Source organism: Saccostrea echinata, unplaced genomic scaffold (genome assembly GCF_033153115.1).
Source record: "Saccostrea echinata isolate AGI-Se365-2 ecotype Australia unplaced genomic scaffold, CSIRO_AGI_Sech_v1 ptg000010l, whole genome shotgun sequence".
Classification (NCBI taxonomy): Eukaryota; Metazoa; Mollusca; class Bivalvia; order Ostreida; family Ostreidae; genus Saccostrea; species Saccostrea echinata.
In genome coordinates, this window is record NW_026889759.1 from 10,740,605 (window position 1) to 10,767,654 (window position 27,050).

Consider the following 27,050-nt stretch of genomic DNA (forward strand, 5'->3'; position numbering starts at 1 on the left):
TTGCGTATTACGCATGCTCAGCGTTCTTAGTTTCCTCTAAAATATTTGCCTAGTCTGGTTTAGTCTTGTTTTGACAGTTAAATATTAGTAAATAGTAAATATATTGCATTGTTAAATCCTGCATGCTAAAGAGACATCACATTTTCACGTAACAAGAAGATTTGTAACTGAACGTAGGTAAGTATTAAAGTTTATTTATCTTGAAAGCTAAATGCAGTGCAAGTGGACATTACATTCACATATATAGCTGCTGAATCAGATTTTTTTTTTTAATTATGAAATTTTATTTGTTCAATAAAAGGTCAATTGAAATAGAGAAGACAATTAAGTTCAATGTCACTGGTTTCACCTTTAATTTCTATTTCTGTAATGTATACCTTTGTTTGTTACAGAATGTCAAGGCGGGCCAGTCGGACTTCCTTAGGTGGGGATAATGGAGAGTTCTACCTTGAGTGTAAAGCTGCTTACTTGTCTATTTATGACAATATCAAGGATGAGATTGATTCATTAGAGGACCTCATCCAAGGTTTGTTTTAAAGGATAAATGGCTCTTCTTTCCATCTTATTCTTTAAAAAAAACATTTAAGGCCATATGGTTTGGGTTTAAGCACTAGTCTTATGAGCATTATGATTTGGAGAAGGATTTAACTTCAACAGGGGTAGACAAATAGAATTTTTCAGTACTTGCCCTCGGACAGGTTACCATCGTAAAATTACTTGTCCTACCAAAAAATATGCTTGTCCCACCTTTTTCTTGATTAACACAAAATTAAAGCATTATCGTTAAAAATTAAATTATTTCTCAACTGATACACTACATGGGGACCAAACTAGACACAAAATCACTTAATTTTTCCATGGAAAAATTTAGGGGTAAGTCTTGTTCCAGGAAGATTTCTTAGCTTGAGCAGTGTGCATGATCTAAACTTTTCTCTGTGTTACTTTATCATCCCAAAAATACTCAAAGCGAAAAAAAAATGAAGACGTCAAATCATTTGATGTTTTCCAATTGCAAGGCATATGAATTTCAAGCATTAGAATTAAAGTCTATATTGTCAACTTACAATTTCTCAACTGAAAAAAATTATTTCATGCATACATGATCACAGTTCAATATTTTAGCAGGGACCTATATATGTTAGGTCCCTGATTTTAGTAGTAAAATTTTACATTTAAGATTCAGATTTCTTTCTGTATTTTCTGGGTATTAGTAAAGTCAAAGTTTCAGTCTATTTTCTTCAAAATTCTTTAATGAGGTATTCCCTTTTTTTTTTATTATTCAAAAATAATGTGTATTTATTTAATTGAAAACAAAAAATATATAAAGTATTTGATTATGAAAACCACCACTGCATGCCGATTGTGACTTTCAGTGATCGCCAGTCAACAACTCCAATTTTAATATCAGTATAAAACGTTTGCATTCACGGCATGAATTTTTACAGTATTTTTTACAATACCTAAAAAAGGTCTAAAATCCTCTTCAACTTTTTGACATGGATTCGATAGCTGCTATGTTTTACGTCTTGTATATATTTTAACTACACATGAATGGGTAAATTCTAGAGGAGTTCCGACCGAGTATTTGATGTAGTGATGAACAGCAGCGAAAAACAGGTGCTCTACTGTGATTCATTACATTTCAACAGCGATAAAACAAACAACATTTGATTTTTTGTTAACTGGAGAAGCACTTGTCCGTGGGCAGGTACCACTTATCAAATAACTTGCCCGCCAAACAAAATTGGTTGTCCCGGGCGTCGGGCACTGCTATTTGTCTAGCCCTGACTTCAAATATGTTTTAGTAAAATGTAGCAATTTTGCTGAGAGTTAAAATTGTGGTATTGGAACAATGCTTCTTTTTATTTCAGTTTTATTTTTGATTATGACCCAAGTGTCAAAATTATGGACCATACACAGGTACTTAAGAAGGGGCAATTAAACTCCATATTTCTTTTCAGTTTTACAGCAGGCTGGTAGAAATCCATCAAAAAGAGTTTTGTCAAAATATTGGAAATCTGATACAGGTAGAGATTTTCCTATAAATTAAATTCCTTTAGCTGATGTACAACAAAATATTTTAGGATGTTTTCAAAAAATTTGCTTTCCTTTGGTGAATTGGATCTTTCAGAATGATTTTTGGATGAACAATGTATAAATTAATGAACTTTATTATTTTCAGACCACTTAACATTTGATGATTTTGTTGAAATCTGTAAAAAGGAAAAGGCCACAACTGCTGATGACTTAATGAAGGCATTCAGAAAGATTGACATTAATGGCGATGGTTATATTTCTCTAGAGGAGTTGTACAAAATCATGACCACTGTGAGTCAAGCATGATAAAACACATATATGAAAGTTATTTCCATCATATACAATTCTTGTGTAGCTCAAAATGTCTGACTTTTTTCTTTGCTGTCCTCTTAATTCTATTGAATTTTTTACTACACTGTATTTTCAAATTTAGAAAGGTGAGAAGATGAGTCGTTCAGAGGTTAAAAAGATGATTGATGAAGTGGATGAAAATAAAGATGGTCGCCTGGATTATGGGGAGGTAATTGAAGTATATGCTGCGGATATACATAAGATTGATGAATATGTGGTTCAGTGTTTTAGAAGGAGTATAAATAATTACAAAACAAATATAAATTTGTTAATTTGTTTATCTTGGTAGCTTGACTATGCAGAGGTATAAATGTTTCAAGAGTCCCAACCTTTTAAACACTGCATGATAAAAGAAAAGTTCACTGCTATTTGTTTTCAGTAAAAGAATGTGCTTCATTAAACATGGGCAGGCTAAAGCATGATCTTTGTTGTCAAGGAGAATGTATACATGTATATAAATTAAGCAAATCTATTTTAGTTCGATACTTCATGTGTATATTGTGTTCTTATCACCTTTTCAGAAAATTTTATATTACTAGTAAAAACTGTGATATCAAAAACTCATCTAACCATCTATTATTTTGATAAGTGAAGGTGTCAAAGTTTTGGAGCATGTCCATTACAAAGAAATTTTATGTTTCTACTATGACCAAGCTTGCATGGTTGATGCATCAAAAGATACATGCTAACTGTCTTGCTTAGAAAGCCGCAGTTGATGTGTAGTTTTAGTTATTGAAAGGCTTTTAATGTTGAACATACAGTTGTACATATAATTAATAGATCTTACTAAATTTTATTCAATATTAGACTTTGCCTTATGGACAAGTAACATTTGTCGAAGTGAGTGGGTTATTCTTTTAATATTTTGTCACTTTATTACTGTTAAACAGTTTTGTAAGATGATCATGGAAACAACAGAGGAATGTAAGAAAGCATCTCGTCGAATCATGGAGAAAAAAGAACAAAAAAGAAGGAAGGAAGATCTTACCAAAACAAGTAAAACATTTCATAAACCTTTGTTAAACCTTTATTGAAATTTAAAAATGCATGTATACTGTATGATTCTTTAGATCTTACTATAGATTGAAAACATGAAATTGAGATTATGATAGTGATTAAAATGCATTTCAGTATACAGGGTTCATAGCTTATGAAATAATTGTAAGATAGTTAATGTGAACTTCTACTAATGCTACACTCAAATGTTAACTTTTGAGAAAAAAATGTTAATGAGGTATTGTTGACTTTGAAAAAAAAAAGTTTTGTCCACACAGGTGATTCTAGGTCAGGGTCACAGATATCAGTTAAATCTGCAGCATCCGTAAAAAGTAAGAGCCCGCTACAGTTTTCACTGGTGTGGCATCACAACTTTGCACATTCCCCATCCATTTTGCTCATACATCTAACCTATGCTTGATGATAAACAATTCCTAAATTTCAGTTTATGGTTTTTGAATTTATTTTCTGAAGCTATTCATCATTGCTGGAGAATATAGTCATAAAAAAGCAGTAGTTCAACAGAATAATGTGAATATAATATTTTTGGCTAGAATCCAGCAATTACTTTATTGTAATTAAAAAATATTAACAAAAGATGCCATATATCAAATTTCCTAATTTTTAATTTAATTAGAATATTTACATAAATATGTTGATGGTAAAACTCTTTTACCAGCTCTTAATGCAGCTATCATTCCTGGCTTGAAATCTCTGTACATGTATTTAAAAAGTGCTTGTATAAAAAGATATATATTTTTGCTTTATGCCATCTATGCATTTTTTTTCTCCTGAGCATAGAATTCAGTATCCAATGCTGCAAATAAAAATGGGGGATTCAGCTCTCTGTTGATTTTATCCTTCATTACAAACATCCATTTCATTGTGTGTCCAAGCAGCTCTTCATTTTGTGATGTGATGTTGTTGTACAAACACTCTCACTTAACAGGATAAAAGTGTGATCCTAATAAATACATAAAAAATCTCACTCGAGATTTAATCCTGTTGTCAGGATAAGATGGCTAGACTGATCAGTATTTGTTGTCTGTAATTTTAAAACCTATTGTTAACACTAGTAATCATGCATTTACAAATAGGTCACAGAAATATGTATGCCATTCTTCTCTATCCAAAAATTATTGAATTCATGCAGTTTATGATCCATGTAGAACATATCACAGTGCACTCATTTGACCCTCCACCCCAGACCTTAAATAAATAATCTGAGATTTAATATTACCTTGTTTCTTAAATTGCTTGTAGATTTTAAGATTTTTTTTATTACTACTCTATTAACAATATCTTTCAAAGTCTATAAACTCTCTTTGCTAATTTTTTTTTGGCTTGATCCATTTCACTTACCCAAACCATGAAATCCAAAATTCGATTTTATTTCATTCTTTTGCTTTTTTACCCCTTAAATTCCTGTTAGATATATTATTTTTTTATTAAATTGTTTGCATATTTACCATCTCATTTTCTTTTGACAAAAAAAAAATGGCTTGGAATTTTTTAAATTCCAGTATTAAATTCTGAAGTATGGCTTCCACTACAAGTGTATTGTATGTTTCCCTTCATTTAATTGCAGGTCACAGTGAGAGGCCAATGTCTGCTTCCTCCAGATCTAACAGAGGTAAAAAGAGGTTTTACAAATGTTCTGTACTTGTAGTGTCTATTAGAAATCAAATAGAGGCTGATTGCATGACTACATGTTAATGAAATAGACATCACACAATAGATGAGTTGATTAATGCTCAGAGTAGATGGGAAGCTAGTGTAAAAGTAGATACAGCAAGGCAGAATTAAACAATATTACAGTGGGGTGTGTGGTAAACAGCAGTGGAAATATGTACTATAGCTTTGTTAATGCTCACTTTAATGGATGTGTGTGAATGCTACATTCATTTATTAACTTAACTCTGGAATTTGATCCCTTCTCTCTGATATTAATTAGATATATAATACAATTTGAAAGACATCTATTTTCTTTTAAATCTTATTTTCATTTTTCAAAATGCATAATTGAGCAGGCAATTATATCATTAAGGGATTTTATATACACTATTTCTAATCCATTATTGTATGGTATTAGTAGTTTTAACATGTAACACTGTGTAAAACTTGTATGGAAATATGTTAGATGATAAAGTTGCTATGGAGGAACCAAATGTGTCTTCAGAGGCATCAGAGCCACCTAAAGAAGACAGTGCTGTCACTCAGGAGAACACAGGGTCAAAGGTTTCACTAAGGTCAAAGGACAATGATCAAGCATCTACCAAAGGTTTGGGATCTAGGGTATCATTAAAATCAAACAAGGAGGAAGATAAGCAGAAATCCCAAGGCATGGGATCCAAAGTATCTATTAAAGAGGAAATATCAGAATCTAAAGTAGAGGAACCAGGAGCAACAACACAAAATATGGGATCTAAAGTATCATTAAGATCAAGCAGGGAAGAAAAAAAGCAGGAATCCCAAGGCATGGGATCCCAAGTATCTATTAAGGAGGAAATATCAGAATCTAAAGCAGAGGAACCAGCAAATATGGGATCTAAAGTATCATTAAAATCAAGCAAGGAGGAAAATCAGCAGAAATCCGAAGGCATGGGATCTCAAGTATCTATTAAGGAGGAAATTTCAGAATCTAAAGCAGAGGAACCAACTTCATCAACACAAAATATGGGATCTAGAACATCAGTGAAATCTAAAGAAGATGGGACTAGTAACACTGAAGTAACAGGTTCTACTACTTTGCTCAATACTAAGGAGGAAAAGTCTGAAGCTATGGGATCCAAGGTGTCCCTGAGGTCAAGGAAAGATTCTAAAGCAGATATAAGTGGTTCAAAGCTCTCCCTGAAATCGAAAGATGGAGATACTGTCAAACAAGAAACTATGGGATCTAAAGTTTCTCTGAAATCCAGAGGGGAATCAAATATGGGATCCAAAGTTTCCCTGAAGTCAAGAGGAGATCCAAATCTGGGATCTAGAGTTTCTCTGAAATCCAAACGGGACTCTATTGCACCTGCTGAGACAGCAACCATTAGAGAAGAGCAGGATGATTCTGAAGAAGAAACTCCTAAATCAGTCTGGCCTACTCCCCGTGCTAGGAAAGACAGTAAATCTGTTAAACAGATCAGTAAGATTTAACACTGTTATTTAGTGTTATTTTTAGATTTTGTTAAGCAGATCACTTAGCTACAAAAAAGTGTTATTGAGAGTGTCTATGTTACAGAACCAGGAAGAGAGATCAGATGTTTTTGAATTTTTTTAAGCAAAATTTATTTCCTATTCAATACATATTGTTTTATTATATTAGAAGTATGTTTTTAAGAGTGACAGTATGAGATTTAAAGCAATTTTGAAGTCTGTATCAGTTTAACAACTGTGGACTTTTTTGTACAGATGAAGGGAGTATGTTTGGTTCCTTCGCCTCCATGAAGTCAGGTACTCACGGCTCCGTGTTTCCTCACCACTGGATGTTCATCATAGCTATTGTGTTATTTTTCTTGCCATGCATTACTTATCTTGGAAGTCATATTTCTGCTCTCTTTGCTTATATTGACACAGCGTCATATCCCTGTAGGCACTGATTGCTTCCCAATTATAGACTGCAGTTTTCAGATACCCATTAGAGTCTTTTCCTTTGCAAGTTTTATGAAATTACTTGTTTGAATATGGGTGAAGACTTTTTTATTGATATGGAATTCTAAATTGTACAGTTGTACAACTATGTTAAAAAAAAGTTCAGTTATAACTTTTAATGATAAAAAATAGTAAATGTTGATTCAACATGTGGTATGGATTTTTGCAAGGTTTCAAAATCTTTCCACTATTTGATTAGAGCAGATAACTTTGTCTATCTGTTGACACTTTAATGTGATAATGAATCCTCTATTTTCAACATACAGTTGTCACAATCTCAACATTGTCATTATATAGTTATAGAATGAAAGTTTGAGATTTTTGAGTCATTATATCAAAAGGCAACATTTATTCTCATATCTGCCAAAGATTTATTTGAACACTATCACTGGAATGCTTGTAATTTTTTAGACTTCCTATCATTAAATTTAGGGTATGGATCAATTGGTCAAAGGTCAAGGTCTAAATAGTTTAAGATAATTTACTGGGTATTAATTTTTTTATATTATTATTTGTGATATTTTTCTTTTGATTTATAGTTTTGCAACCTTTCTTTTCCTCTTCATAATCAAAATCTTGGAAAAAAAAAGTAATTGCATTGATTGCAAATGATGATCACAATTAAGGTTTAAGAATTTTGATGAAACTCTAAGCTTTAGATATTCTAAAACATTGTTGAGTATAAGGTCAGGAATCTTTGCATCACATGTCACATGATAACAAATGCATTTGTGATAAATAATATATAGTACAAAAGCATTTTCATTGTTTCTGTTGGAAATATATTCATTGGAATTTAAATTAACATGTTCATTACATGAATTTAAACAAGATGTGCACAGATATTGGATGGGACACGTATAACATTGTCTAATAGTTGTGAATTATAACAAGGATATTCTGAGGCTTTATTGATGTGTGACAGTGATTTGGTTGGATTGTTACCATTTTAGAAGAACTACATTTTTTTAATTGCTTGCTTTCACCTGAGTGGTTTGAATTTTTACAGCTAAAATGTTACATCAAACCAATATATAATCCTTAGTCTCCAGAAGATCATGTGTTATACATGTTGATTGTGACATAGTTGTTTTCTATTTTAATTTCAATTATACTAGAGTGTGTTTCTACTGTGAAGCACTCTTATTATGTATACTTTGCAGTTAAAGCCTTTTAGATTTTGCTTATGTCTGGTACATGTATATATGTACTGCTTTTAGCAGTATAGTAGATCACTAGATGCAAAAATTTTGCTTGAAATTCTTTGTATTCTGCTGCTATATGCAGAGAATTTTGAAAAAGCATTAGCTTAAGATGCTAAAATATCCCAATTTTCCCCCTCAGTTTATCTAAATACTCCTCAAGAATAATGACTTATGAATGTCACTATCATTCAAGACACAGAATTTCATTATTATTTCTCCACTTTCTTTGACAGGTGCATCTTTGGCTGGGTCACGAAAGTCTCTTCTGAGTGTTGGTACGTATACGTCAATCAGAAATTATAACAGCGTCTGTTCATAGAATATATTCAAGGAATTTTATGTAAATTTTTCGGGTAAATGTTGCTGAAAAAAAAGCCTCATTGTTAATTTTCCTTTATATGGCAGATGATCTTCCAAAGCCATCTCCCAGAAACAGGAAATCCAAGGGTCAGGCAGCAGCAACCCTGCCTAAACTATATGAGCCCAAGAATCTTAAGGTGTATATCAAATTCCTTTTGTCAGTGTCTGTGATTTAGTGCATTGTTTTAGCTATCCACTATACATTGGGGTAGGACTGGGATGATATATGGAAATATCAATAAGGCCATCTTTAAAAAATTGTTTGGTTGCCCTCTCCCAGCCAACTGGCTAAAAATGGCCTGACTCAAAACTTTTTTTAACCTCTCAGGAAGTAATTTTAGATTTTGAAAATTCAGCATTGATTTTGAAATTTCCTTTAAAAAAAGTTTCTCACCTACCTACCGACTCAATTTTCTCATCCTGAGTTGGGAGAGGGCAAGCAAACATTATTTTAAAGTTGAACTAATATTGATTCTGTGTGATAATGATATAATGAGTGTCAATAAGTGTTTTGAAATATCGTGACAAAAAAGAAAATTTCAGACTTTCTTTTCTTTGTTGTACTTAACGTTTTGAAAGAAAGTGTATCATCCCAGCCCTAAATTTGGGATTTGCTGATAATTTGTAAACGTGTACAATGATGATTAATATAGCATGTCATTTTGTGAATGCTACTTGGAAAATATTGAATTATATATAGGAATGGACACACACAACAAGCAAAGGAATGTTCTTCATTGATGAGGATACTGGAAACCTTCTTTGCCATCAGTACGATCTTAAACTAACAGAGGAGACTTCTGTGTGGATTACAATAGAGCCAATCAAAAGTCGCTGTCAAGGTAATTACTGGTACACTTGATTACAAAATGACATATTAGTTGTTAAAATTAGGTACATGTATTCAGATTTTCTATAAATAAATTAAACTTTACTGCCTAAATTTGTTAAGAAGTAAAGGTGTTTCTAAACTGACATATGAAATTCAAAATAAATCTTTTATTTATTTTTAAATATATTGCATAGAAATCATATTACCGGGTAAATAATAACTTCTATGACTTTTTCCAGCTAATATACAGTAAAACATGCTTATAGCGAACACACTTATAATGAATTGACGCTTACAGGGAAGTGAATTTCATTCCCCTTGAGTTTAAAATTCATTGTAAACTTAACAGACACAAGTATTAGCTTTCCTAAAAAGCTTGTCTGACTTGAGCAAATTTATTTTTACGTGAAGAATCAAGAAATGTCAAATACAGTGTAATCAACATGAGTCTTAGTCATGAAATGAATTCTTTTGCTAAGAAACAAGAAAATTTCAATTCAGTGGCATCAACATAAAATAAAACTTGTCATGAATTTATTCTGTGTACATTATATTACTTGTAATTTCTTTTTTCTTAGATGTAGGAATGGGGGGGGGGGGGGGGGGTAGATAAAGATAATTGACAAGTGTTGACCTGATCAGCTTCATTCCTGCTGTTTTGCTGGACATAAATGATATGCATTCGAGAATGGCCAAATGTTATGTAACCTGTAATGTATAATGTGATAATAAATAGGTCCAGTACTCTCGCTTGTTTGGGTGTTTAGCATGATTGTTTTCTGTACTCCCCATGCTCTCCAACTGAGTATGAAGTTTCCAAGATCAAGTTATCACAAGAATTCTATTGAACGACTTGACCAACAAGCCTTGGCTAAATCTAATACTGTCTGACGCCATGACGTCAGACAATAACAAATAACGCTTATAACAAAGCAAAATTATCCATCCCTGACACTTTGTTATAAGCGTGTTTTACTGTATATGGTCTGGAGTAAAATGAAATTTATTGAATGTGATATTTCAGCCAACGTTGATCAGATCATAGATACAGCACTGTTTATCCTGAGGGAAAGACCTGATGATGATGGTAATGTCCTGATTACATTCACACAGCACAGAGATTCCAAAGGGGTCAGTACTAAACATTTCAGTGCTCTACAGAACCAGTCTGTACACCCATAAACAAAATTAATTCTGTTTACACCATAATATGATGGAAGAGTATGCCCATCACAGCTGATGTCTGAATTGAATTTTTAAAGTTTTTTGAATTATTTTTAGAAATATGGAGTGAAATGTTCCTTGGATGCAGGAAACTATCATGTAATTCCATTCACAACTGGATCTCGTCTTAAAAAGCGAGAGAGTGAGTCATCCAACCCTGTAAAACTACTGCAGTGCAAAGAGGGAAAACACACCATCACTAAAGCTTTTAGGTAAATTATACATGTACTGTTTAATGTCTTAATGTTTACTTTGTCCATTAATAGACAATTCAGAATAAAAGTTTTTTTTTTTGTAAACCAACTTTTCTTTTGTGTGCAAGAAATATCTATGAGTTTCTTAACCTTTTCTTTACTCACAAATATTTCTTGCTGAGAACCATGGCTTTTATGTAGAAAGTTCCCTCAGGTGAGAATGGTCCCAGATGGATTTTGTACTGATGAACTGTGAAGAACGTTTTTATGAATAATACATGTAGTTTGTTCATGATATATTCTTAATACTGTACTCCCAGTCAAAAATGCTGTCTCTTTCAGTTGTAGGTAAATGTCCAATTTTCAGATTTAATACTGTGTGTCAGCTCCATCCTCAATGGTCCTTTGGGCTAGGAATGTAATCATTTTAAATTACCATCAGTGATATGCATGGAATGCAAATTGCATGTACACTCAGAGAGTTGTAATTTCATTTTAGGAAGGTGTTAGAGGATGTCTTTGATTTATCAGACCTGGATGGAAATGGAACAATGAGTAGAGAGGAGTTTAACTGGTACAACATCAGGACAAGTGATGAAGAGGTCGGGGACGATGAATGGGAGGTTGTAGAGGGTAAGGGTCTTAATTCTGTATCCTTGGAACAGAGTGATCCCATTGTTTATATAAAAATTGTCCATATCATGAAGGAGTTTTTTGAACTAGTGGAAGGGGTTAAATGATTATCTTTGAAGAAATAAATATACTATGCTTTGAATGTCAACTTACCTGAAAATTAAGTGGTTTTAAATATACTAGTAGACTATATTAAGTAATAGCTTCTAATGGTTAAAATAATAGATAAAATTTGATCAAATGCCAATGAAAAAAATTAAAACATTTAATCATCATTCATTTCAGAGCGTCTTGAACTTGAGAATGGAGAAATCACAAAGAATGGCTTCCTTCAGCTGAATGACTTGGAAGCTGAGGACTCTAACGGAGATGAAGATGATATGTGGGTGACTCTGGAGAGTCTGGGTATCAACAAGGAGCTGGTTATGGATGAGGTACAGAACTCTACTACAATACAGATAATTCACTTTATATTTGATGATTTGTTTACATGCCTGACAGAACTAATGCCATTCAAACAATTCAGTTTATAATTGATGGTTTGTATACATGCCTTATAATGTGAAAATTTATAGAACCTTGATATATTATATTTTATTTTTCATTGTTGCAGGCTTGTCCTTTCTTAGTTAATGTGTATACAGAGGACTGTGATGATGCTGAATTTAAAGTGGTTGCTATAGAATCTATGATGGATAAACTGCAGCGCCCTCTCTGTCAGTCTGTGATGGAAAAGGTAGATAACCTACCTATTGTGATAATTATCATGATTGATTTTTAAGTCAGCCAGAAGAATTGCCCTACCTGTCTGCAGAAATAGTTTTCACCACAGTTGTTATTGTATGAAGGGCAGTTTGTAATAAAATATGTATTATAATTACCAGTACATGTGTCAAGTAATAATAACATTGGCCTTGGGATAACAGCTTCTGCCTAAAAATTTAGGCTAAATACTAAAATGTATATTGTCCTTAATACCTGTTCTGTTTTATAAGTGCATAGATATGGACCCCACCCCCACCCCAATTGTTTCTATTCCATTGTTGTTTTATGTCCGATACAATAAGCAGTATATATGCTGTGATTCTAATGTTTTGATGATCATTAGAGGATAGGAAGAATATATAAACAGTGTAACAGTTGATCAGCACAATCACCTACTGTTCAGTTATAGAACTCTCTTCGTTTAATGTGATTTGTACAGACTTGAAATTTTTACAATGAATGTATGTTACTTCTTTTATATTCACAGGGTGAAGCTACCAAGGTGAAAGGCATGAAGGATTTGACAATGTACACTTACATGGGAGATACTAGGGCCAGCATAGTGCTGGACAACAAGGTAATCATGTATTACAAGGAAAAAATGTACAAAGATTTCTCAAAATCTGCAGTTTTGGATTAGACATTAATTTACAAATGGTTTATGACTTGCATAGAGATAAAAAATAATGGCTTTTTAGATTGGAATGTAAAATACAGTACAACCAGCTTTGTCTTTTACAAAATAGAGTGTAATGTTTAGTATAACCATGCATTGTCTTTTACAGATTAGAATGTAAATACAGTGTAACCAGCTTTGTTTTTTACTTCAGTCTTACAGTACAGTCCGCGTCAAGCTGGATTGTTCCAGCAGCCAAAACTGTCTCACAAATCGACCATCTCTAGAGGAATCATTCTCTGTCAAGTCACACTCTCAGATAGTAAGTGTTAGCTATAGGTCCAAGTAATTCGAAGTTACCATCTTTAAAGAATAGCAAGTTAATATACATGTATGAAAAACAGTATAGCCATAGTTCCATAAATTGTGAAGTCCAGTTTATTCAAAATTTGCAATTCTTGTTAGTATCAAGGGGAAATCCTTTTTTTCAACTGTGATAAACTTTTCTGATCTTGACCTTTTCTATGACCTTGACCTCATTATATTGTGCTTATACAGTCCAAAGGAGCTTCAAAGGAATCTTGATTTTAAGTTAGTTGCTTGGAAATGAATACAATGAAGCATTTATTCATGTACAATGGTAATTTTTATTGCTTAAATTTTAGATTGCGTATCATTTCACACCAGATGATGAAGATGAAGAATGGAGCGTGAAGTGTACAGAGGTCATACAGAAATAGCACTTACAGGATTTAGTTTTTGTTGGAGATTTATCATCTTTATTTTAGCAGCAGGACTGTAGCTTTAACAACATATTCTGCTCTTTTTTGGAATTACATTGCAGCTGCAAGGTAGCATTTTGTATACATACTATTTCTATGTCTGAAGCAGAAACTGGTAGAGCTAATGTTGTAATGATGTTGATAGGGCATATTGTACTGAAATAATGTAACAAAATAATGTAACAAGTTAGTGTCCAAATATTTATTTCTTATTAATGGGTAAAGGGGTATAACTGTACATCCACATCACACAATACTTCTGGTTGTCAATAAATTAAGTCTATGCAGATAACAATAAAAAGATTGTGATTAATTTTGTTTTCACAAAATACCATATACATTTGCATTGTTATATTGAATATATATTTATTGAAAATATGAACTTTGCTAAAGAAATGATATAATATTTAAATCCATAAATTTGGTTTATTTCTATTAGATATATATATACAATATCTTTACTTAATTTCTGTATATTGTTAGTTTATTTTTACAAAAATAGAAGAAAGAATGGGTGGACTTAACTGGCCAGAAAAAATGCCGTAAATTAAAGTTTCATGAAATGTTTATTTCTTTCAATCATATAAATCCCCGATATCTTAACCGTGTATTCATGGAACAGATATGAATTTAAAACGCTCTTTTCGAGGTAAACTAAATAAATATCGAAGGCATGGTGCCTGAAGATTTCTTGAATATCAATAGATAATCAGGGTCATGCGTTTTTCATCGTCTGAGTACATAGTCAGCGCATGTTTGTCGGCTGTTCTTAAGAAAACTGTAGTTGTATATTGAACAAAATAATGTCATATTAAAAGGAGAAGAGCCGACAAACGTGCGCTCACACTTAATTTAACAAAAAGCGTGTTCAAAACAAACTTCTCGTTTCCATTGTTATGACTGAGTTAACCTTGATTTGACTTCGATTGACCTGTTAAATATTACAATTCATCACGTGATGTCCACCTGCGAGTGTACTCGTGAAAACAGTTACATTGTATTCTTCAACCTGACCTCGATAAAATTAACGTCTTTGAGCGTGTTTGGTTGCCGTTTTCAGAATTTAGCAAATTAAATGTTGTTTTAATTTTGCGTATCCACACATTTTTTTTTAAATTTCATATTGACATCGCTGTAATATGCCATACACATATTCGAATTTCTAGAGAGAGAGAGGGAGAGAGAGAGAGAGAGAGATGTCAACAATGACGCCGATCGATGGTCCCGCCTCCTATTAATATTGATTATGTGACCTAAAAACCACTCCGGGTACATGCCAAATTCCGGAAGACGACACTAATGTATCGTTGCTTCAATTTTGATTCATGGCAACAGGGCATTGCTTTTGTACAAATGTTCTACCTAATATAACTATGTATACGTAACTCTTTCTATTGCTTGTAATATATTTTGGACTCACTTCATTTACAGCTTGGTAGAGTAGTTGCAAAAAGATCCAAAATAGGGCGTTAAGTCCACCCATTCTTTGTTACAATTAATTACCCTACTTTTTGCTGTCAAAATAACCTATATAATTATTCCACTTATGCTCTGGAAATATGTAGTTGACTGTTTCATATAGAGCTGTTTTCACTTTAAACAGAAAATGAGTCAAAACTTTTGTAGGTTTTTACATAAGTTGTACTTACACAGCCAGATCATGTACTTCATTGCTGTCACATAAAATGGAATTGTGGGTTAATTACTATGATGTACCCTCAGCAAAACAAAGATACAGTGAAACCTCTCTAGTCTGATATTTATGCAGAGATAAATTTTGTGTTGGAATAGACAGGATATCAGATTGCACTGTGTAAAGAACTGGAAATTAGTAGAAATGGGAAAGAAAATAAATTTTGGAACTCGCAGTGAAATGGATTGCACAGCTAGGTGTTGGATAAGAAAGTTTTCACTGTAATCTAACTTGAAAAACCTTAAGATACTGCAATGGAGACATTTTATATTTATCATATTATATAAGTGCAGAAATTGTGCAAGACACTGGTTTAAGAAAATATCTGCGCAGAGAATTTTTATTGTTATTGCATGTTTTGTACACTGTTTATTTCCGTCCAATAAAAGTAATTTCTTTCAGACAGCAACTATGCTGTATTGTTTTTATTTTATTCAAGTTACTTACTGGTCTAATGTGATTTTACATCTTGAAAGTTACAATTTCTTCAATATTGTACCTAACCTTGGAACCTAGTTGGAGTCATCAGAGCTGTAAACATTTACATTGTAGAAAATCCTTATTATGCTTATATCCTTGATGATTTATTCCACCTAAGAAATGTTTTTCAGTTGTTTTTTTTTTTTTTTTTAAGTTAATGAAGGTGTGTCAGAATGTTTAATACTTTTGAAGTTTTCTCCAAGGCTTGTTGATGCTTCTTAAAAAATAACATATCCTTGTGAACTTTTAAAGCAGAAATACATTATACTTAATATTTCTTTTAAATAATCAGATATTAACATATCTTTTATATAGGGCATATATCCTTTCTGTAGCTTACAGTAGTGTATTTTATGTACAAGCTATATGTAACATTATGAAGTACATTATGAAAAAGTCTCATGATTCGTCTTATGTAAACAGATGTAATATCAACAACCTTTAAAAACTACATTCATTCTTGAGTTTTCAAGAAAGATCATGATAAATGGGGGAAAACATTTTAAAAACTTAATAAATAGAGAATGGGGCGAAAGCTATCTTTCATTGCATGTCAGCTGTCAGAACCATTTTAAGTACGACCTATTAAATTGTATATGGCGCCAAAATTTAATAATGTCAACAATATCACGGGGTGTATTTTACGGCCTGTCCAACAAAAATGCTCTGAGGTGAGTGGATATTGGAACTCATTTTTACACGATTTTGTAATCCACGCAACTTTCTGATTAATATATTCATCTTTCAAGCTGCGATGCTTGATGCATTGATCGAATCATTAACCTGTTAACGGTGACCAGACGTGCTGTCATCCTTGATCCACAATGAATTACCTCGACATTCAATTTCTGTAGTATTACATAGGCCTATATCACAGGCAGGTTTGTTGGAGGTTAACTCAGGGCCTTACAATATTAAACTCGATTTTTTTTCCAGGAAAAGGAAACTTATTGAAAACACTTTAAATGAAAAGGTTAAGAACTTCAAAGAGAATAGTATTCCAAAGAACTATAATCAAAGGTAACTATATTAAGTTTGTCCCGATACATGTAGAGTATTTTGTCTACAGTTTGTTTAAGACCATCATATCTATAGACAATAAATTTTATACACATCTGAGTAAGCTATTTATTAGTTTCCTTTTTATTACAGAAAAAGCCCAAAGCCTGAAATAGACACTAAATAAAAAAAAGTTATTGACCTTTTTTGAAAACAACAATATTTAGAGTTGATAATTTTTTTGAATCCATTATATAATGAATCATTTGTTGTTATATATACAAAAAAAGCATTCAGTTAATCAAACGCATTTAATATGTCAATTTTAAATGCATTGTACCAACAAGAAATAACATCTAGTTTATTAAATTGAATGAAATTTTAAAATATTTATGTTAGCAAATAGTGATTTTGTTTAAAAAAAAAAGATAAGAGTGCATATCAAGTTCATTAAAACTTCATGAAGTAATTGGTTGGTATTGTAAGAGCTGCACTGGTACAGAAAATTTTCATATTAATATTTTCATTTTTTTCCCTCATTTATACTATTAGTATATGTATTATATGTATTTATCTTCTTTTTCTTTCCTTTGTCTTCTTTCACGTTCATTTTCTGAATAAGTAATTATCATATATACTTGTACCTCTGACCGGAATTTTTATGTTGTAAATATTTTTCTTTGTCCTCATGTACCATATATTTTAGATGGTTTTGAGTGAATATATAAATGAACTTGAACATGGTAATTAAAAGACTGTCAAGCATAATTGCATTGTAATATAGGATAACAGGACCTGTCTTTGACTGGAAGCTGTTTTACAGACAGCAGAGTGCTTTCAACTATGCCAGAGACCAATCTGAGGTATTCCCATCCATAACCAATGACTGAAAATTATGAAGTATATGTACATGTTAAGGTCAAAGATTGTAGTCAGAATTTGGAATTATTAGGGCCCCGCTCTGCGGGTGCCCTATAGTGATCAGTCTGTCCTTCCATTCTTCCGTCCATCTGTCCATCCGAGATCTCTTGTCCGGAGCATATCTTCTCTCTCCTTGGCCCAATCTGGCTCATACTTCACCCACAGAGTACCTTTGGGTAAAGGGTGTGCAGGACCTTGAACCATGTTTCTAGGTCTGAGGTTAAGATCATAGCAGAATTATATGAAAAATCCTTGTGCGGAGCATATCTTCTCTCCTATTGGTTCAATGTGGCTCATACTTGAATAACTTCACTTACAGAGTGCCACTGGTCAATGTATGTGCAGTGACCTAGAACAAAGTTTCTAGGTCAAGGGTCAAGGTCAAAAATAGCTTCTCTGTTTAAAATCTTTGCTCGGTGCATAATTTCTTTCCCTTAAGTCCGGTCAGCCTCAAACTTTACCAATTGACTTAGGGTACAGAACATCTGTGATTTTCCTTCCATATTTTGATAGAAGATATGCAACAATTTCCATAGAGAATATGCAACATTCCTGATTTTTGTGCCATTTTTTTTTATAGAGGGTATGGAGCACTCATGATTTTCATGCCATTTTTTATTATAACAAGGATGACATAGAAGCCCTTTAGACTCAAAAAACACATCCCTTAATAGTACACAAATGTACCTCTTCAAAATAAACCCTTTTCAGCTACCTTACATTTGATGTTTGTAGTTGAAAGCTGGGCCCTTTGAGATGAATATGACCATTGTGATATTTTGTAACCTATAGACTTCATATGTATCATATAATTGGAAATGACTTTTGAAAACTTTCATTCTGATTCAGAGTAAATGGAATTCATTTATTTTCATATGAACACATTTTAATTTGGTACAAAAGAATGTATTTTAACATGCAACGTTATTCAATTTTCACAATTGAAAGTGACCCTATAAATTCTGAGGATCAAAGGTCGAAGGTCAACATTTTTATATAAGAATACTGCAGGGCCATGTTTTACTCTGTCAGTTTTCCAGTTCTTCCTTCTGTTTCTTAATGTCTGGGGTAATCTTAGGCAGAAACTTTGATTGCAGTGTAAATTGGATAGTACTGGAATCATAAGTCAAGTTTTTGTTTTCAGGAATTGCATGTATTTGCATTTGAGAGTTCCAGTCTTGGACTAGGTGATGGAAAGCGAATGTACCTTGTATCCAGTTATGAAGTGTTCTGGCACTACTATAGGTGAGTCTATATACAATGTACCTCGGTTGATTTTACCACGTTTCGAGTTAAAAGAAAATTACATGAATGTTTATGCATAATAGGAAAAAAAAAGCTGTTTTCACTTTTTCATAAGATAAATATTTAATGAAGACTGGTGAGTTAGAATTAATACAACTAAACTTTAATTTCAGTCAGCTGTCCAGTGAAAAGAAACTTCATTATGAGATCATTCCAGAAGGTGAGTTGCATGTTTGATAAGTTTAAAAGAAAACACCCAGAAATACATGTGCATATACTAGTACATGTGTACTGGTAATATTTGAGTAGAAAATCTTGTAGAGACTGTCATTATGAAAGGGAATTCTTTAATATTCTTTTCCTTTCAGGATCTGTGTGTAAGCTGTACTTTGATCTGGAATACTCCATTCCAGACAATCTAGACCAGATAGGAATCAAGATGGTGGACACATTTATTCAGGTCAGTTTTTGTCACCTGCAGAACATGGCTGTTGACAGGGGATCCATTCTGCCTATTTGCCTGTCTCAGCATAAGTACTTAATCACACAGCTTTTTGATATATCATGGAAATACATGATAATGAGAATTGTGAGCAATCTCCCCCTCCCCTCCCCAAGTCAAGGGTTCTTGAGCCTTATGTTCTTGTTCTTAACCCAGCTTTAAAAAAAGAGCAGGAAATATAGAAAGTTATCAGTCTGATGGTAAACTTAGTGGCAAAGTGCCAAAACCTATCCTCTAGGAGGTTTAATTAAGGCAAAAGAGAATGCAAAAAAAGAAATAAATTACAGTTTATTACTTCTTATCAGAAAGAACAAGGTACGGTTTCAATACAAATCTTGCCCTGTGTTTTTCTTAAAAATGAAAGTGATGTAAAAAATTAAAACTCATGCTTTCTGAGTCATTGAAATTCTATGCAGAAAGATCTTGCAAATGATTTTTCTCATATGACCTTCTAAATGCTAATTGTGACGTCATAAACATGTGCATTTTCCCGTATTTTACTAAAAAGTTGCAGAGGACACCAATTTTCCATGGAAATTTCTTTCAGATAATATTGTCCACAGGCATCGCCCACAAAGATTTTGAGATATGTGATTTTTCAAAGAATTTTACACAACATATCCGAAAATTTTAGTGGGCGATGGCTGTGGACATTATTTTCTTAAGGAAAATAACCCTTGAAATGGGTCATTTTGAGGCTTTTTCTGTTTAGAATAGAGAAAGGCATCAAATTAATGACGTCATATTTCCAGAATGGTACTCCTTCATGCCATATACTTTCCTGATTTATTACATTCATATACTCTATTAATATTTAAGCCAGTTTCAAAACTTTTTGAAGACATTAATTTTTTTGGGCAAAATAAAGTCAAAAGTGTACCTTCTTCTTTGTTCTTTACAGTATGTCTGTTTATGGTTAGACCTAGAGTTCAGTCTGAAGTGCACAAGGAAAAATGTTCTTGATTTGGATGCCAGGCAAGTATCCACATATTATTTCTGCTGAAGATTTTAAAGCCTTTTGAGTATTTACATGTTACATGTACATGCAGTAAACAGACTTACATGTTCTGTTGTAACTGTGTATATAGAATATAGACAATGGATTCACCAAGAAATTTCAAGTTGTGGTCTGACAGAGAAGATACATTATTCTAGAATACTATTTTTTTTTCAGCACTGATAAGAAATTCAGTAGACATCTTGTCTTCCTTCTTCCTGATGTGGCCTTTCAAGACAACATTACAGTGGGTCAGTAGATATATGTTAAAATAAAGCAGTATCTTTTGTATGAACTATAAAGTACAGCAACTTTTTGTCATAATTGCTTAATTTTCAGACTATTGAACACATTGGATCCACATAAGATATGTTGCATTACATTAATATAATAAAACATCAACACAGAGAAACAAATGTCTATGCAAATAAAAATGTTTCATGGCACACAATCATTTGTGTTTGTTTTTCAGTATATAATGAATGGTAAATTGTTGAATAAAATGTTTTCAGTATCTTTTAGGCAATTTTGTGCAGCACATAATCACTGCACTAAGCCAACACTGTGAATGCAAAACAGTTAAAGGAGAACAGTCTCTACACGACAGCAACGAAGCTTGTACATCTCAGAGAAAAGAAGATGACGCAACGAGGGCAAAACAACAGGGGAAGTCATCGGAAAAATTTGAAGGTCAAACTGAACGTACTGGCACTCCACAGGACTGGAAGAAATTTACTGATGAAGTATTGATTGGTGAAAATGATCAAATGCCTGAGGAAGGTGGAAAGAAAGAAAAGTTATCTGACAGTGTATTTGAACATTTTACAGAAGAGCAATTGTCATCTCTTTTTGTTAAAACAAAGAAGGGAGAGAAAACTGCATTTTGTGATTTGGGTAAGCTAACTTTATTCATCAGATATCCATTTCATGTAATGTATTGTCAGGTGCAATTCTGTATATGTAGGTGCATGTAAAATTGTCCTTAAGTTTGATTTTGAAATCTGGTTGCAATGTTTTTAGATAATTCATACAGAAATTCAGAGCCTTCATGTATTATCTCAGGTGTGTACACTAAAAACAGGAATTTTCGGCTGTACCTATCCAGCAAGTTTGGCAAGAACAATCCCCTTGTGGTGGCACCAGAAAATGAATTTCTTCCGTCTACAGCAACAAAATGTTATGAAGAGGGAATCTTTATGCAGTCACTGATATCAAATGTGAAGTAAGTTGTAGAGTCACTCTTTGAATACATTTGGTTCACATGGTTACAGAAACAAAATTGAAATAAAGTAGAAATATACTTTCTCAAACTGATTAACCCTTCAGATACATGTATGTAGTTGTTTGAATAAAAATCTAGGTACCAAGTCTCAGTTTTTAACATTTTGAAAAAAGAATCGTTGAAACTTTTCTGAACCATGAAGAAAATATTTTCTTGCAACAGATTTTCACCAAGAATGAGAATTTTAAAGTTTGGTGGCATGCAGAGGGACAGTCGAAGATTTGTTAAAAACAGCTCCACCTGTGTAGGTATGAACAAAACTTGCTAATACTTTTGCATGTATTGGAAACTCCCAGGTGATTGTGTGCTTTATTTTCTCCATTTGGATTTGTGGGTCCGTTATGTTGCATTCACTTGAATTTTCATCTCATTTAATACATGTATTCAGTATTGATTACTTAAATTTGGGACTATTGAATCACAACTTCATAATGTAGATATAGTTAAAATATTCTGGCAATAGACCCACTCTTAATATGATATGTTTTTAGGAATCAATTACTGACTGATGGCCATGAATTACATGAAGCAAATTCTGAACACTTACATCAAAGCTGTTTACTATTACAGAAATTTATCCTGGATTTTTGTTTCAAAATACAGATTACAGATTGGCCTCAAGAAATTATGCTTTTGACAGTGTTTGAAACTCATGGTAGAATTGGCTAGACATGCAGGAAATTTCTAATTAAAAGTATTCAAACATACCTTAGAAAATCAAGACAGTGTATTGCCAACACAAAATTACTGATAAAAAAAGCTCAAATTACAAACAGAAACCATTCCAATAAATACATGTACATGTACTAAAAAAAAAATGCAGAAAAGGGTAAACAGCTCTGTTACAAGTATCTCTGAGAACTTTTAAGTAACAATCATAGTTATTGTAATCAGTCATTAGTAAGTCATTGTAAATGTGCCGCATTTTTAGCTCACCTGAGCTGAAAGCTCAAATGAGCTTTCTGATCACATTTTGTCTGTAGTCTGTCTGTCCGTCCGTCCTTCCGTCTGTAAACTTTTCACATTTTTGACTTCTTCTCCAGAACCACTGGGCCAATTTCAACCAAACTTGCCATAAAGCATCCTTGGGTAAAGGGGATTCAAGTTTAATCAAATGAAGGGCCACACCCTCATTCAAGGGGAAATAATTCAGAAATAGTACAAATTTGGTGGCATATTTTTAAAATCCTCTTCTCAAGAACCACAGGCACAAAAAAGTTGAAACTTATAGGAAACCTTTTTTACATAGTGTAGATTCAAGTTTGTTCAAATCATGACCCCTGGGGTTAGGGTGGGGCCACAATAGGGGATAAAAGTTTTACATAGAAATATGTAGGAAAAAATCTTTAAAAATCTTCTTCTCAAGAACAGCAGAGCAATGATTTGTCATATTGATATGGAAGCATCCTCAGGTAGTTTAGATTCAAGTTTGTTCAAATCATGACCCCTGGGGATTAGGGTGGGGCCACAATGGGTGATCAATGTTTTACATAGGAATATATAGGAAAAAATCTTTAAAATCTTCTTCTCAAAAACAGCTAAACCTTGTTTAGTCATATTGACAAGTAAGCATCCTCAGGTAGTGTAGATTCATATTTGTTCAAATCATGACCCCTGGGGCTAGGTTAGGGCCACAAGTGGGGGGGGGATCAAAGTTTTACATAGTAATGTATAGGAAAAAATCTTTAAATCTTCTCAAGAACACCTAAACCTTGTTTAGTCATATTGACATGTAAGCATCCTCAGATAGTGTAGATTCAAGTTTGTTCAAACCATGACCCCTGTGGCTAGGTTAGGGCCACAAGTGGGGGGGATCAAAGTTTTACATAGGAATGTATAGGAAAAAAGCTTTAAAAATCTTCTCAAGAACAGCAAAGCCATGATTTGTCATATTGATATGGAAGCATCTTCAGGTAGTCTAGATTCAAGTTTCTTCAAATCATGACCCCTGGGGGTAGGGTGGGGCCACAATGGGGGATCAAAGTTTTACATAGAAACATATAGGAAAAAACTTTAAAAATCTTTTTCTCAAGAACAGCAAAGCCCTGTTTAATCATATTGATATGTAATCATCCTCAGGCAGTGTAGATTCAAGTTTGTTCAAATCATGACCCCTGGGGATTAGGGTGGGGCCACAAGGGGGGGTCAATATTTTACATAGGAATTTATAGGAAAAATATTTTTTCTCAAGAACAGCAAAGCCATGTTTATTCATATTGATATGGAATAATCCTCAGGTAGTATAGATTCAAGTTTGTTCAAATCATGACCCCTGGGGATTAGGGTGGGGCCACAAGGGGGATTAATGTTTTACATAGGAATATAAAGGAAAAATCTTTTTCTCAAAAACAACAAAGCCATGTTTAGTCATATTGATATGGAAGCATCCTCAGGTATGTAGATTCAAGTTTGTTCAAATGATGACCCCTGGGGGTAAGGAGGGGCCACAATTAAGGAATGTTTTCAAGTTTTGTGTGAGTTATTGGTGTGTAAATCACACAGACTTGTCACGTAGGCATATTTCATGAAACACGCTAGCGCTTCATGAAAAATATGCCTACGTGCAAGTCTGTGTGATTTACACACCAATAATTCACACTAAACTTAAAAACATTCCTTATATTTACATTTTACAAGTTTAAAAGCACTAATAACATACTCAGTATTTGAATTTCTTGCTGCCCTATATCGTTACATTTTTATTAACGTCTCTGTAGCCTCATTGTGACGTCACTTTAGCACGAGTTTCACCGTGTATATTTCTACGCGTGAGTATACACAAAAATGACTTTCAAATCAATTTTTCAGTTGGCTTAGTAGAAAAACACAGCAAATGTAAATATTGGGGTATCAAATTTTTACAAATGAATATATAAGAAAAAATCTTTAATAAAAATCTTCTGCTCAAGAACAGCAAAGTTATTTGTTATATTGATATGAAAGCATCCTCAGGTTTAAAAATCAAGTCCCCCAACCCCCATGTAAACTTTTCAATACTGAATTGATTTGAGCTTTTTCCTAGTCATTGTGCTCAGGTGAGTGATGTGGCCCATGGGCCTCTTGTTATTGAAATTCATGAAAAGGTGAGGTGATGTGGTAGAAGATTGCACCCAGAGAATAAAAAAAGAGAATGAATCAACATTAAAATAAAATAATGTTACATGTAAATAATGTTAAAATTCAATTAAAATAAGAAGTGTTGATCTGAAGATGTTGTTATAACAGTAATTCTGGCAGTCCTTGGAGGTTGGCTTTAACTGTGATTAATAATGAATTACATTCCAACTTTGAAACTCAATAATTATTTTGCAGCAAGTCTGGAAGGATACAGAACTTCTCCTTATCCTGAAATAGATGCTTTCCTTGGGAAACTTGTACAGGAAGTAGATACTCGAGGAGGGATCCGTCACTGGACTTACTTCAGTCAGGGAGAACTCATTGTTTATGAAATGGCCAACTATAGATTCTGTCACAACATTAATAGGAGTCATAGAAGCAACAATGTTATGTAATGTATACAGTTTGAGGCCAAAACTTTTGGCCTCATTTTATGAAAGATCTAATGACCAACACCATAATGTAATTTTGCGAATAAAATTCTTTCTTACATTCTTTGAAAGTTGTTAAATAATCTTTTTTAAAAGAATTTAGAAAGATATATTTATGAAAGCAATTTTTAATAGAATCATTAATTTAGCATGATTTTACAATCAATTTAAAGTTTGGGTCTTAGTTGTAAATTCTTTTTGGAAATGGGCCCAGGTCTTTTGTCGTAATAAAGTACTAGTGGCTGCAGATCTGTAGCCTGCTGGTCTGAAAAAAAATTGGGATGGACGACCAGAGAGCTATGGTGCCACCCATTGAAAAAAAATGTATATTTATTGTGCACAAAAATGTGCGCTATTTCTCGAATTACTTCTTCGTATACACGTACTTAAGCTGTCATCTCAAAATATCACTAACAGTGTGTTCCTAGCATATAGTTTTACTACTTCCACAATGAAACATTCCCCGAAACTGTTGTTTGTAGCCTTACTTGGCTTGAAATTGAAACCATAGAAAAGTTCGCCTATTTATACTGCCATTTTGGGTGGCAAGTCATTTCGGTCCAATGTGCTTCATGCATGACTTATACATGCAGTTTTGTTGTGAAAGTGGTAAAAGTATATATGTTAGGAACACACGGTTAGTAATATTTTGAAATACATGTTTATGGAGAAATAAATCGAGAAACAGTGCACTTTTTTTGTGCAATAAATATACACTTTTTCCAGTGAGTGGCACTGTAGCTTTCTGGTTTTTCATCCCAATGTTTTCAGACCATCGAGCTACAGATCTGCAGCTAAAATACTACTATCCTTCAAAGAATTTCTTGGATTATACTTTATCTGATGTTTTATCCTGTAGGTTTATTGTGGACCTGAAGAAAAGGATTTATTACCAGAAATGTCATGATCCAGTTTGCAGGTCACAAAATTTCAAGTCCTCAGGTAAAACTGAACACATTAGTAATTGTAACAATTTTAAAGGTATAATCCAGTATTGATTCCAATGCTATTTGCTCCTGCAGACTTCCCATTACCGGACTCTGTATTTCCTGTCTACTTGTGGGAAGATGATCCCATGTTTGATGGAGAGGATGTAGATTTGTGTAGTGCTGTTGATGAAGCAGAGAGAACAATGCCTGTTTGATACATCCTTCATATACATGTAGGACCTTTGTAGGAAGCTAAATGACACCCCCTTGTCATTCTGATGTCCCTTCAGGAAAGTGCAGCCCAGAGAAGTAGACAGAATTCCATGGGATAAAGCAAAAATTGATAAAAAACTATTTTTGACAACTTTTCTCATTAGGATCCTCTGTAATAGACTAATGAAACCTACTTTTTTTGGACGCTGATGAAATTATAGGTTATATTATAAAGGTTTAAATACATGTATTCACTTAAAGTATATCTATCTCAACATAGGGTACCAGCCCCCCTTCCCCCAGAGGTAAAAATGTTCGAAGACAAGAAGTACTGATTAACAGAAATCACTTTAAATTTGTTTTATACTTTAAATTTTAAGTTTAATGAGTAAGATACATTTGCATGAGAATAAAGTGTTTATCTTGCCTTCATAAAATGTCAAATATGCTTGAATTGATTACACACACTGAGAAATGCACCAATGATTTCAAGAACTGCGAACAGTAGTATAGTTCTGCCACCTATCTCCAAGTCAATTTTCAAAAGTTTAACATATTTGAATGATTTTTTGCAAATTCATATAAATATATGTGAATTTTCACAAAA

At 33.1% G+C, this 27,050-nt stretch overlaps 2 protein-coding genes across 2 annotated transcripts; both read left to right on the top strand.

Moving 5' to 3' along the window:
* Positions 1 to 91: 91 nt before the first annotated feature.
* LOC133184379 (EF-hand calcium-binding domain-containing protein 7-like) lies at positions 92 to 14,060 on the top strand. The gene is made up of 21 exons (XM_061319431.1): positions 92 to 177; positions 393 to 526; positions 1,962 to 2,027; positions 2,183 to 2,328; positions 2,471 to 2,557; positions 3,279 to 3,384; positions 3,663 to 3,716; positions 4,973 to 5,017; positions 5,534 to 6,517; positions 6,784 to 6,825; positions 8,462 to 8,503; positions 8,634 to 8,725; positions 9,289 to 9,430; positions 10,445 to 10,551; positions 10,702 to 10,856; positions 11,338 to 11,471; positions 11,757 to 11,905; positions 12,085 to 12,207; positions 12,724 to 12,813; positions 13,067 to 13,174; positions 13,518 to 14,060. Exons 2-21 carry the CDS (start codon positions 394 to 396, stop codon positions 13,590 to 13,592), a joined length of 2,880 nt encoding a protein of 959 aa, XP_061175415.1. The 5' UTR covers positions 92 to 177; position 393; the 3' UTR covers positions 13,593 to 14,060.
* Positions 14,061 to 16,398: 2,338 nt separating this feature from the next.
* Positions 16,399 to 26,559, top strand: LOC133184380 (DNA-directed primase/polymerase protein-like). The gene is made up of 14 exons (XM_061319432.1): positions 16,399 to 16,478; positions 16,744 to 16,827; positions 17,591 to 17,669; positions 18,872 to 18,972; positions 19,146 to 19,192; positions 19,341 to 19,432; positions 20,376 to 20,449; positions 20,649 to 20,722; positions 20,994 to 21,365; positions 21,534 to 21,693; positions 21,916 to 22,001; positions 25,066 to 25,261; positions 26,161 to 26,243; positions 26,324 to 26,559. The coding sequence occupies exons 1-14, from the start codon at positions 16,423 to 16,425 to the stop codon at positions 26,443 to 26,445; spliced, it is 1,626 nt and encodes a 541-aa protein (XP_061175416.1). The 5' UTR covers positions 16,399 to 16,422; the 3' UTR covers positions 26,446 to 26,559.
* The last annotated feature ends 491 nt before the right edge of the window (positions 26,560 to 27,050 follow it).

Coding starts and splice junctions, on each gene's coding strand:
- LOC133184379 (XM_061319431.1), top strand. CDS start 394: ATGTCAAGGCGGGCCAGTCGGACTTCCTTAGGTGGGGATAATGGAGAG. Junction 2,558..3,278: donor GTCGCCTGGATTATGGGGAG/GTAATTGAAGTA, acceptor ACTGTTAAACAG/TTTTGTAAGATGATCATGGA. Junction 6,826..8,461: donor CTTCGCCTCCATGAAGTCAG/GTACTCACGGCT, acceptor TTTCTTTGACAG/GTGCATCTTTGGCTGGGTCA.
- LOC133184380 (XM_061319432.1), top strand. CDS start 16,423: ATGTCAACAATATCACGGGGTGTATTTTACGGCCTGTCCAACAAAAAT. Junction 17,670..18,871: donor ATGCCAGAGACCAATCTGAG/GTATTCCCATCC, acceptor TTTTGTTTTCAG/GAATTGCATGTATTTGCATT. Junction 22,002..25,065: donor AAACAGCTCCACCTGTGTAG/GTATGAACAAAA, acceptor ATTATTTTGCAG/CAAGTCTGGAAGGATACAGA.